This window comes from Cuculus canorus, chromosome 1 (assembly GCF_017976375.1).
Source record: "Cuculus canorus isolate bCucCan1 chromosome 1, bCucCan1.pri, whole genome shotgun sequence".
NCBI lineage: Eukaryota > Metazoa > Chordata > Aves > Cuculiformes > Cuculidae > Cuculus > Cuculus canorus.
In genome coordinates this window covers 184224451-184236819 of record NC_071401.1, presented here as the reverse complement: position 1 = coordinate 184236819, position 12369 = coordinate 184224451, and the positions used below count along the sequence as shown (strand labels likewise).

The following is a 12369-nucleotide window of genomic DNA, read 5'->3' as shown; positions in this document are numbered from 1 at the left end:
TTTGCTCTCTTTACATTCAGCTGTAAAACCTTCCCTGGAGGAGGACAGAAAGCACGCTGCTCAGCCAGAAGGACAGCATCACAGACCTCAGTCAGCCAGCAACGAACCCAACACTTTTATAAAGCGGGAGAGAGCCAGGCCTGAGAAGATTCCATGAAATCTGTAAAACTCACAAAACTATTTTGTTTTATTGATTACTTTAGCTGACAGGAAACTCATGCATTTATAAGGTCCACATTGTTAAGCAGGAAATATGTTGTCATGACTAAAAGTACTATAATAACTTTTCCCAACACTTTTTAGGATTAATTTTACTATTAATCACCTTGACCTTCAGCTATTTAAGCATACATATGAAAAGTGGTTACCAGCCTGAAAACTAGATTTTAAATATAAGTTGTTTTATAGTAACATAAATAAAAAACCTGAACCACCCCTGTACTCTCCTCTCCAAATATATGCTGACTCTGCAAAGACAGTCACTGTATTTCAGTTTTCCCATGTCTTATAAGTTCCTTACTGGTAGAGAAAAGACCAGGAAACTAATTCTGGGGTACTCTGTAAAGCCAAAAAGGATCTCCAAGAAATTATAAAGGTTTTTGTAATAGTTAAAACAAGCATGAAAGATTTTAGATGGTGTAGGTGTAGCTCAGTGAGATGCAGCATATTTGGTCTTTGGATCACTGCTGTAATTTAGGAAAAGAACAATTTTAGGAAAAGAACAATTTAGTATGAACAATTTAATTTCTGTATTGCTATTCTCACTAATGGTGAAAGAATTTTGTTACCATTTTATTTACACAGTCCTTCAACATCTCCTCTCCAGTCTAGCTGGAGCCCAGTCCTTTCAGTGCGTGTGCACGTGTGTAACATATGAACATGTACTGGATGTTTACAAGTATTTACAAGTTTGTTCCCACAATCAGATGCATATTCTGAATGTTAAATGAATTGGAGAAGAAATTCTGATGAAGGTTCTGATGGAATTTTTGTTCCATTAAATCACAACACATTGGCTGGGGAAACAAAACCAAAATCAAATCATGCAAAACTATGAATTTCTTTGCTTTCAATACTGGGGATATTCTGCAATAATATTTTAAATTAATAGAGATCAATTAAAATACTTGTTTATATCTCATGTGATTGAATTTGTTAGAAATCACTTGTCAAGAATTCTAACAGCACAGCTTTAATTACAGAGTTTGAGTTTCCAGTTTATTTTATGTGACTTAAGTTAAAACATATCAATCTTTAAACTGCTTGTACTACACATGAATGTGAAAAACTACGGAGTTCATTAGTTACACGTGGTAACAGTAATATTATATGATGAGAACATACATTTCAAAGTTTTGAAATTCCTCTTATGAACCATATACTTTAGGAAAGGAACTGTAAAGCTTTCGCTACCACATGAAAACTCCATTAGCTCCCTTATTAATCAGAAGTCTTGCCATGTGTAGACATAATTACTTCCATATTTTTTCCTCTGTTAATGGAACAAGTAAACGTGGGTAACTTCTGCAAAATTCAGTTGGCATTAGTGTCGGAAAAGCTTTAGATCTACAACTGTATCTGACAAACCAAATCTATAGATTTTATTACCTATGCATAGTTTATTCCACAATCATTTGTTATTTATAACAATTATAAAAATTACCATTTGCATCCAAGCTCTGTCAGCTTCTATATATCTCCCTAGTTTTTTTCATGAACAGTCCTTACTGAGCTCAAAATGCTTACATTTACATGCATTTACGAAATTGGCCCCCAAGTCAGAATGTAATGCCCAGTTCTTTGTTTCCAGGCATTTAAACTTAATATTATTTGTGCTAAGAAGAAAGATGACGTCATAGAGCCATACCTCAAATTCTTCAGAAAAACCATTACTTGCATGTAAATCTGCAACATGTTTTGGAAAATGCTTTATTGGAATTGCTCCAACATCATCTTTGGGGTGGGAAAAGACAAAAAATATATTTATGAAGAATAAAAAGCCAGTGACATATAAAGAAGTTTATATGCAGGCAATCCACACAACATCCTGAAATAAAATCTTTGGCATGAACTTTGGATATACAACTCCCACAAAAATAAAAACACACTCCAACACCATTAACATTTCTAAAATAATCCTCTAACAACGATACATTTCTACATGACTATTCAGAAAGAAGATATAAAAAAACGTCTTGCTAGGTCCTGCTCATTCTTTAAGCTTCCAAGATCAAGGTGACGACTCTGCAAGATGCTGAGCTTGTCTGTAAACTGAGGAACACTCAGAACTACCTGTTTGCTGCAAGATGTTCAATAGGAAAGGGTAGGAAAAGAGCTCTGAATAACACTATAATACTAGTAAAGAAGGAATGATCTGGCAGAGGAGTCTGGGTGCTTTAGGCTTATTACTGTTGCACTGGGACACTGAGTAACTCTAGACTAGCTGCATAGTCCCAAGCCTACTAAATTAATACTGCATTATGCCAGTAGTATAATTTTAAGTAGTCTATTACTTGTTTGTATGGCATTCAAAGGAAACAGCAACCAATTTTCATCATTTACTGTATAAGTGAGTACTTCTAGATGGACCTTTCCCCCCATTCTTCCCAGGATTCTATGATTACCTGTTGATAATAATCTTAATATCTCATCATGGGAGTTTTGAGGGCAAATATTCACATCAGACTTTATAACCAGTTTTGAATGAAAGATTAAAGTTTTAGATTTTCTGGATATCCACAAAGACAACATCCACACTCTTAACCAATAAATATGATTAATGCAACTTCTGAATCCTGATATTGCCTGAATTTTTCCATCTGATGTTTATATTCCAGGACATATCTTTTTTCAGTTTAAACAAATACAGAAAAAAAAATCATATGTGGAACATTCATTAGAGATCATGTCAAAAACCTTTGGGACTTTTAATCTCCTTTTCCTGCAAATATGCTATGTAAACAAAGCAATCTGTTCTGTTAATTACCTCTTAAAGGATAACATTATTTCAGCTAGCTTTGACTCTGAAGAATAATAACTTTTTTTTTTTTAAAAAAATGCCTTTCATGGATTAAAAATGTTTATTTCACAATTTATAATTTTACCAATTTTTCATATGAGAAAGAAATACCAAAAACATTGAACAAGGACCTGTTATTTACATCAGCAGATGTTCAGCATTTAGGCCACCTAATAATTTTAGCTTTCAGTTAGAAAGAACTTGTTGATTTGTATTGAGATCCATCTGACATGATCTTCCATTAACATGAATGGATCCGAATACAAAAAGTGAATTTATCCAGTAAAGCCTAAGAAATGTGTGTAACACTATCTTCACACTTCACAGATGAAACCTGGCATAAAGTGCTTATTCTAATGACATGAGAACACAAAACCAGAAGAGAAGGTAGATGATCCTAAAGTGAGGACAGTAAGGGAGAAAGAGATCTCAGGTTTGGTGTAATTACTGCTTTATTTTCTTGCCAATAGTGCTAATCTCCCAATCCAATCACTTTTGACTCCAGGAGTAAATTTTAAATCTGGATGGCAGGTATCACTTGAAACTGTTTAGAGGTTGATAGTGGGTCCTACTATTACCCTATAATTCATTATTTGTTCTGAATGCATCTTTGAATCATGCTATGAAGTGCCAGGGAATTTTCTGTGAATAACTGCAATTCTCCTGTCTCTGCCAGCAAAACCCCACAAAAGGAAAACTTAATATATGAGATCTGTGGAGTGTGCTTTTAGTCATAATCACAACAAAAATTCAAACTTAGAAGTTACAAAATGCTCTTCCTACTCTACGCTTTTTGCCAGTATTATATCATGGTTAGTCTCAATTGCTTTCAAATTGCAGTGCTGAAACACCTGTGCAACAGAGAACACAAAACCTGCTCACTTGATGTCTGTTGCACCCAAAATAACACAAAAAAATTTACTCAGCACTTGCAGCTTTCTCCACAACATATTTCATGTATCTTTCAGTCTCTTACAAATATTTTTCTCTTGAAGCTAATATTTATCAGTCTTTAGAAGGAAAGCCTGTAGCGTCAAAACATATACTTTATACACTCAGAATAGGTGTAAGTGCAATTCTGTCCTATGACAACGGAATACACTGTCTCCCTGAGGTGAACTGGTGCTAGAAAATTATACAGTTGTACTGTGATATAGTTAGTGATAGAGACTAAAAGCAGAGATTTTCTATAGTGATTGCCATTTTACATTCATAGATAATCATGTTTTCTGAAATCAAGCTAGATCCCTGCCTATTAAATCATTTAGAAAAAGGCTATGTATCTTCTAAGAGTAGCAATCAATACAAGAGACAATTAAAGATGCTTACAATTCAGTTACAACAGAAGTATAACATTTGGAACTTATTTAATTAAATGTGTTTGCTAGTTATCTACATGAGGGCTGATTTTGCTTCCATTAGTCATTCCAAGGGAAATCACCCCCCTGTGTAATAGCACAGTTTGCAAAAGCATTACTTGTGGAAAAAGATTATCTTTTCTCATGTGTGAAAACGTGGCTCAGGATCCGCTGCAGAATTAATCTATATAAGGGGCTTCTCATTCTACTCAGACTGAAAAATGTGGGAGGGTTGTACATTCTCCTCTGATACGAAAGGAGAGGAGAAGAGAGGAGAGGAGAGGAGAGGAGAGGAGAGGAGAGGAGAGGAGAGGAGAGGAGAGGAGAGGAGAGGAGAGGAGAGGAGAGGAGAGGGAAAGGGAAGGGAAGGGAAGGGAAGGGAAGGGAAGGGAAGGGAAGGGAAGGGAAGGGAAGGAAAGGGAAGGGAAGGGAAGGGAAGGGAAGGGAAGGGAAGGGAAGGGAAGGGAAGGGAAGGGAAGGGAAGGGAAGGGAAGGGAAGGGAAGGGAAGGAAAGGAAAGGAAAGGAAAGGAAAGGAAAGGAAAGGAAAGGAAAGGAAAGGAAAGGAAAGGAAAGGAAAGGAAAGGAAAGGAAAGGAAAGGAAAGGAAAGGAAAGGAAAGGAAAGGAAAGGAAAGGAAAGGAAAGGAAAGGAAAGGAAAGGAAAGGAAAGGAAAGGAAAGGAAAGGAAAGGGATTCTCCAAATGACTGGATATGGAACCAGAAGATGCTAATAATATTCCACACCTGAATGTCATTTTTTGAAAGGCTTACAGAGAACTTTACCAGTAGTAAATATGCTATTAAAATCTATCAGTTAAAGAAAACACGGTAATTATAAATTAAATGCAGATAGATGAGGCGTACATTGGTCCTGCTGGTAAAAAGAATACGTCACGTTCTACACAAATATGACAAATTCATTTAAAGGAAGAAATGCAGCAGACTACGCTGCTGATGCAATTCTCCATTTTGTGACAATGAACTCGACAGCTATTTAGTGTAGATCAGATGGCTACACTAGAAGCCATTTCTAGTGAGGCTACACCTCAGATGACTAGAAGCCACAGTCTATCTTTGAGAGAACTCTGTAAGGTGAGAATATTTCTCTTCTATGTTACCTACAGGAGAGAACATTAGTAACACTGGTCTCTAGGTTCATTAGTACAAGAGGGTACAAATCTCTGGTTTACAGATGTTACAGTATGTGAAGAATTCATATAGACTCATACAAGGCAGCGTCTTCCAACAGGTAACACCCATACACAGAAGAGTTGACAAAAAATACCTGAGACTGGAAAGACAGGAGCTGGGGGAGCAGAAATCACTCGAGGTGATGTATTATCTTCTAAATAAAAGTGAGCAGTCTGGAAACATTTCCTAGAAGGGAAGAACCATAAATAAATATTGCAAAAACTAAAACATTATCTGACACCTTTATGATTTATGACACTATTGAGCAAGAAAGAAATAATGGTTTTGAAAACCAGTTTTCATGACATGTCAAATATTACTGCTATAAAATAAATATTACCCTAACACACCACAAAATTATGCATTAATACGACATTAATTTAGCATAATACATAGTTCATGCATCTTTACCTATACCAGAGGCAGAAGACAGAGCACATATCAGACACAGCAGAAGCTGAAAGAGGAACTATGCACCAGGAGCTACTGTAGATGTTGCACAATACCTCCAAGTATAAAAAATTCCATTGTCTATCTTGCTTATCCAAATACGCACACATAATTACCATTCCCTTTATGTAATTATGCTAGTCTGAAGATGGAGCAGTGTATGAGATCAGTTCTGGTAATTCATCAATAGATCCTACTGCCGACACAGAAACATAACAAAAGGCAACATGCCCTGTAACAGACAAAACGGCGGCTCTGGAACTACTGGGCTAAACAATTTTTTTCATAATGTAATTGCAGCACTGAGGCACACCTTAACCAAGGAGGACTTCCCAAATCTGACAGACAGAAACAGGGGAATTAATAACTCCAGGAGATGCTAACTTTGTTGCAAAAACATTATAGGATGAATACAAATGGAATCAACCTTAACTATGACCCACAATGTTATTTGTATCTATGTTGTAATCTAGATGCGAAGATAATAAAAATAGCATCTGTTATGAGTCCATGCTATTCAAGAGACTAAATAACCAACTGCTACTGTAAGCATTGCAAAGCCTCCTTAATTAAAAAATCTCCATATGATTAGACATGCTAATAATGATTTGTGCTCTGGGTCACTTAATCTATTTGAAATATTAATCACTAATCATTAAATTTAAAAAGAAATAAGTGCATCAGGAAAATATTAATCTCATTTTATATTTACAAGAATCTGCTTCTTCATCGCTGTTGGCTGAAGCTATTATATGATCATTTGCTATTTTGTGTTATTATTGGTGTTTTAAATTCTCCTGTACTGTTACTGTATTAATTCATGGATAAAATGTCTCATATAATTGTTATAATGAACAAAGAAATTTTGAGGCTACTTTGAGAAATAGATAGGGAATATGTAGATATCATCCTTCTTTCCAGACCATTAATGTAGATCATAAAGACTTTGGTAAGCTTATTTGAATTAAGCCTCTGGGAAACATGTCCATACTCTCTGAATGTGATGGGAGTTTTCTGTCTGGGTACAATACAGATTCTCCTAAAACACAAGGAAAAACGGACAGCTGCATCAAAGCAACAACATGATAATTAAATTTGGAGTCTGGTTAGAATCCTCTAAAAGCGTATTTACAATGGTCACAGAGGAGCTTTGGCTTTGCATGACATATTGGAGTTAGCCTATCCTACGTTTTACTTAGAAACAGTAATTTTGGATGCAGACCAAGAACATATTCAGGATGTGATTGGGAACATCTTCCTAATTTTCAAAGAGGCCCTAACATTAGAATCCCATAAAGTTAGTAGCTGCTGAGGTGAGAGAGGCTGTCTCAATGCTAGCCTAATACTCAAGAGTTTGTCTTAGGACTGTGTGCAAAATGTCAAAGAGTTTGACAACTACGGAAGTACTTCGTATCACTAAACACTTTTGTATCAAAGTACTTCATATCACTAAACACTTTTGGAAAGTCTGGCCCTGCCTTCTGGGCACTGACGATGTGTTTAACTAAAACCAGCACCAACTAAACAAGCATGCCAACCATCCTGATTGGAACAGGTTGTCCAGAGAGACAGTGGAAACATTCAAGGTCAGGTTGGACAGAGCTCTGAGCACCCTGATCTGGTTGAAGACATCCCTGCTCACTGTAGGGAGGGGAGGTTGGACTAGATGAGCTTTAAAGGTCCATTACAATTCAAAACATTCTATGAATAAAGTTCTAAAACAAAAAATGTACTATCCCTAATGCCTACTGTCTATGAACAATGGTCATACATAAAGTTGATGGACTAACTTCACAGAGCTTTGCCACCTCCTTGCTTGAGAAAAGCTTGAGGTAAAAAGAATTTAATTAGCATAAGGTCTTTCACATCTAAAGTAGTACTTAAAATGTCCTCATAATATGCCATCTATTCGATATCCCTCACTGAGCCACTGTATCTTTAATCTTTAACAAGTTAATTGTGGCTGAAAATAAATTACACCCTTAGCACATTTGGGAGACAAATTCATAGCAGTTGACTTAACCTGTAATAAGACTAATAAATAGGCACTCCATCTGCTTCTTTATCAGCAGTGAAAGCATTCATGACCAAATCTAATGTTAATAACCATACCTTGTTAATTATCACTTGTTGTTAATGAAAAAAGTGATGACTATTTCAAACTTCCAGACAAAGGTTCCATCACTCAATGTTAACCTGATTATTTAATTTACACCTTTCATCACAGCATTTGGATCTTCAACCTAAAACTGTAATTTGTAATTCAGACACTGCATTTCTTTGAACACACACTTTATATATGGAGATCATGCTAAGCCACTGATTTAATCAGTGTCTGTATCTATACAATAAGCCACGCAGCAGCAGGTCTCAGTTTTAATGGGAAGGATACTAGATCTGGAGGAACACTTAAACACGAACTACCCAGGACAAGACTGCGCCCCAGACCGCAGAGGACATAATTTTTGTGGTGTGTGGGCCCCTGGATCTTGGCTGAGGATACGTGCTGCCCACTCCTCCCCTGAGGCAGAGACCGCTCAGAGCTTGACTGAGATTTTACCCAGGCAGGCAACACAGCATGGTGTCTGTCTGTGAGTGAGAATGCCTGTGAGCAGGGCACTCACTGCTTGTGTCAGCTTAGGAAAGGACATAAACCTCAAGAGTAAGAGGCATCTGTAGCAGGATGGGTTGGCACATCCTGTGCTCGCCCAGAATGCTGAGCACAATTGCTTCTTTCTCTAAGAATTTCAAGGCCTTTTGTGCCCACAGGATATCTGCCAATAGGTAATCTCAAACACCTACTAGAATTTATTTTTAAATGGTTCCAATAACTTAAAGATCCAGTGGTTCCAAGGGATCTTTCAACGGATCCTCAGTGAATCAAATAATTCCCATTATTCCATTTTTAAATAGCTCAAATTAATTTTAAAGTGTTTGTCAGCAGAAATTTTAGTTTTCAGATTTTATTAACTCTTTTATTTATAATTTGATGTGACATAGTTGAAAAGCTTTTCCTTCATGGGTGGATGAGTGTGACTTTTGTAAGTTTAAATCTGTTTTTAGTGTGTCTCTGCACATGCAGGTTTAACTACCACTAGAGAGGGTTCTCAGCATTGTTCCTACAAACCTAACATAGGATTCAAGGCATTAGCTCAAACTGTGGATAAAAAAAAAGAACATTCTCTGACAGTTGTGTTTCAAAGATACAGGGCAGCAGATGAAAGTTAAAATCTAAATAACTACTCAGGGTGTTATCATTGAGTTGGTAATTTCTGAAGCATTGCTGTTGTGTAACTGCTAGGAGGCTTCTGGACAGCCAGCTGATATTTACTATGTCAGTAGATAGAAATGTAGCTGGAACTGCATTAGCAGTTTGCTATTTGCCTTATTAGAGCCGGTCTTTTACTGAGAATCACATATATTTGCTGAAAAAGAATCTTGAATGCTACAAGCCCCACTGACAATAGTCACCGTTTTACTATCTTCCAGGTTCTTCTTATGATAATCACTATAAAAAATGATTCACACAAATAGCCTGACTTTTCCTCCTATACATCATTCCATCAGGTCTCTTTTCATTGATCATTTCTATGAACTGTTCCAAAAGACTACACAAGCATAAGCAATTTCCAGTATATCACATCACAGAGAAACTTTTCATTTCCGTCACCTTAACAGATAAGGTTAATGCAGCACAATGGGAGTGATGAAGCAATCCAGAGATGAAAAGAACATAGCCACAAGATTCAAATACCCCTGTTGCACCTCTGCTGCAAGAACTCAATCAAGTAGATAGATACAGAGAGGGATTGATGAACTCTAGACTTGCACAGAAAATTTCCTCTAAAGGTATAAAACATCTATGTGGACGACAAGGCCATTAAACAGGCAACAGAATCTCCCTATTTGTTCCACTGTAATCTTAATCATACCGAAGAAATGAAAGGAAAATGACGTTGCTCGAACGTTGCTTGAATTGTGAAAGATTTGATATACAGCACTAGAGTAGCAAAACCGCATATTTTCCTGTTGGCTACTAGACAATCTTCCGATCATCTTGCTACTAAGTTTTCATCCCTGTCAGAGAAACCACTATTTTATCACAGAAAGATTGAAATTATGCCTAATGAGATAGCAAAGAGATTGGAAAATTTGCTCAAGTGCTGATTAACAATTTCATGTTAAAAAAAACAACAAACCAAAACCCAAACAACAGATGGTACAGAATTATTTTTCCGATACATGACATTCAAGTAAAACATGTCATTCAAGCGAAACACAAAATAATTTTGCCTTTTTTTAACCTTAAGAAACTGGAACTTGTCACTATTGGTAGAGTGGTTTTTAAACCAAATAACACACCGTATGTATATTAAACACAACCTTTGTGAATTCAAATTAGGAGCTAACAGTGGGAAAAACTCAAAAGACTACTCACCTAAATACCAGCTATGACATTCACATGCAATTTTTTGAGTACTATTGCCAAAGCAATATAGAATAACTTCTTGCAAAGCTAAACTTTTTATGAACTTTAATATGCAAAAATAATTGGTCTGCATTAAAAAAGGCATCATAAAAAGAAACATTGACAACTTATATAAATTATTTCAAAATAAACTAAATCTAGCCATAAACATTATTACAGGCTTTATTCTAATATTTTCCAGGCTTAATAAAAATTGGATGAAGTTAATGTACTGATTTTTCCCAGGCATTAAAAAGAGATGAGGATCTTGGCACCTTTGAAAGAGGCCCACAAAGTCCTACCCACAATACATATTATTTATGTTAAATTCCTCTGAAATAAAAAAACATGTTACTGGTGTTAGCATAATTCCAAGAAAATTTTCTTGAGGATTAACAAAAAAAGAGCTCCATATTTTATTTTGTAGCCCACAAGAAATACAGAAAAGATTAAATTCAAGTTCAAGAAGATGTTACTGCTAATGAGATTTTTGTTTTATTTTGAAAGACCTATGTTACAGAATTGTTCATTCCCAGAGAAAGAATACAAAATGAACACAATGTTATTCAACAAAAACAAGCTTGTAAGTGTAGGATTACTAGGACTGCACTGTACAATCTGGGTCTTAAAATGGATGGCGTTCTTTGGGAAATAGAAGAGATTTCAAATAGTATTTAGCATTAGGGATGAAACCCTCTAGAAGATGAACATTCATGTTGCATAACATGAAAGACAGGAAAAGGTTCTCTATATGAAAGTGGTTAGCTGGAAATCCTGTGATGGACAGTAAAATTATCCAACTAAACTGAGAAATGAATTGTGCAATTATTATGGCCATTAACTATTTATTTGAAAAAAAGAAGATTTTTTTCTGAAAATTCACTGCTCAAAAGGGTCTTTAATTATGTCGAAGGCTGTCTGACTCGCAGACAGCACACTGGCCTGGAAGAAGGGAACTCAATTTCTTAAGCCTAGTGTGTTCAGGGACATGATGTGTTCTGCCCCCAAGTGGGACATACGCTGCTCAGCTAATAGAAAACCAGCGTCAGGAGACTATGAGGAAAGTCAATAAGCAACAACCCTGACATTGTAGCCTAGAGATTACAGTAGTCAATAGTTTGGACAGGGTAGTCTGAGGTCTAGGTCCTGGTTCTTCATCATTCATCAAAAAAAAAAAAAAGAAAGAAGCTCTGGAAGCATCTGTGAGGTGTTTGAGCCTGCCCTCCTCCTTGTGCGTACAACTCCTGGAAGAGCAATGACCTGTTTCTTGCTGCTAGTTTACACGTTAGCACAACAGAAGCAATAACAGGATCCTGGCAACCACCAAACAGCAAGAATCTCCATAGCAGGAAGATTTTGCAACTTAGAGCCTTGTTCTGGACCACTCCTGTCCTCCCTGTCCACCTGCACACTCAAGAAAATGTTAGGAGTGTGCATGGATTCTGAAAGCTCTACAAAAGCTTAAACAGATCTGCTCCTAGGAAGGTTCTCTGGCTTTATCTAGAACCAACGAAACAGAGCCAAAGGCTTAAGCACTGCTTCATACTGTCACATGGCAAACTAGATTCCTGGTATGCTTTAGCTAATGCCACACAACGCTTGACAAAGTTCAGGGTCAGAACAGGGCAGAGACCATCCCCAGTAGATGATGTGAATGCAGCCACTCTGTTTTCTTCCCTCTGTGAGGGAAGAGACGTTAGCTGTATGGAAGAGATTTGTGCCATGCTAGCTGGTCTTTTATTTCACAGTATAGATGCAGTCTCTTGCCCTCACTGATTATGTTATCATGACTTTCTATATTTCTCACTTGTCTTTTGTCTATTTGTTTTTCTTACTGTCTTAACAACTTCTCAAGTTGTGGAGAAACACACCCATGAGGGAATC

At 36.6% G+C, this 12369-nt stretch overlaps 1 protein-coding gene across 8 annotated transcripts in view; it reads right to left on the bottom strand.

The window, feature by feature from the left end:
* The window catches only part of PTPRZ1 (protein tyrosine phosphatase receptor type Z1), a 135438-nt gene that overhangs the window by 17237 nt on the left and 105832 nt on the right, over nucleotides 1-12369 (bottom strand). For all 8 annotated transcript variants that reach the window (XM_054065516.1, XM_054065508.1, XM_054065528.1 and 5 more), the window contains 2 exons: nucleotides 5662-5753; nucleotides 1868-1953 (listed from right to left, as the gene is read on the bottom strand). In XM_054065516.1, the coding sequence (XP_053921491.1) occupies nucleotides 1868-1953; nucleotides 5662-5753 (178 nt within the window). The remainder of the gene's footprint in view (nucleotides 1-1867; nucleotides 1954-5661; nucleotides 5754-12369) is intronic.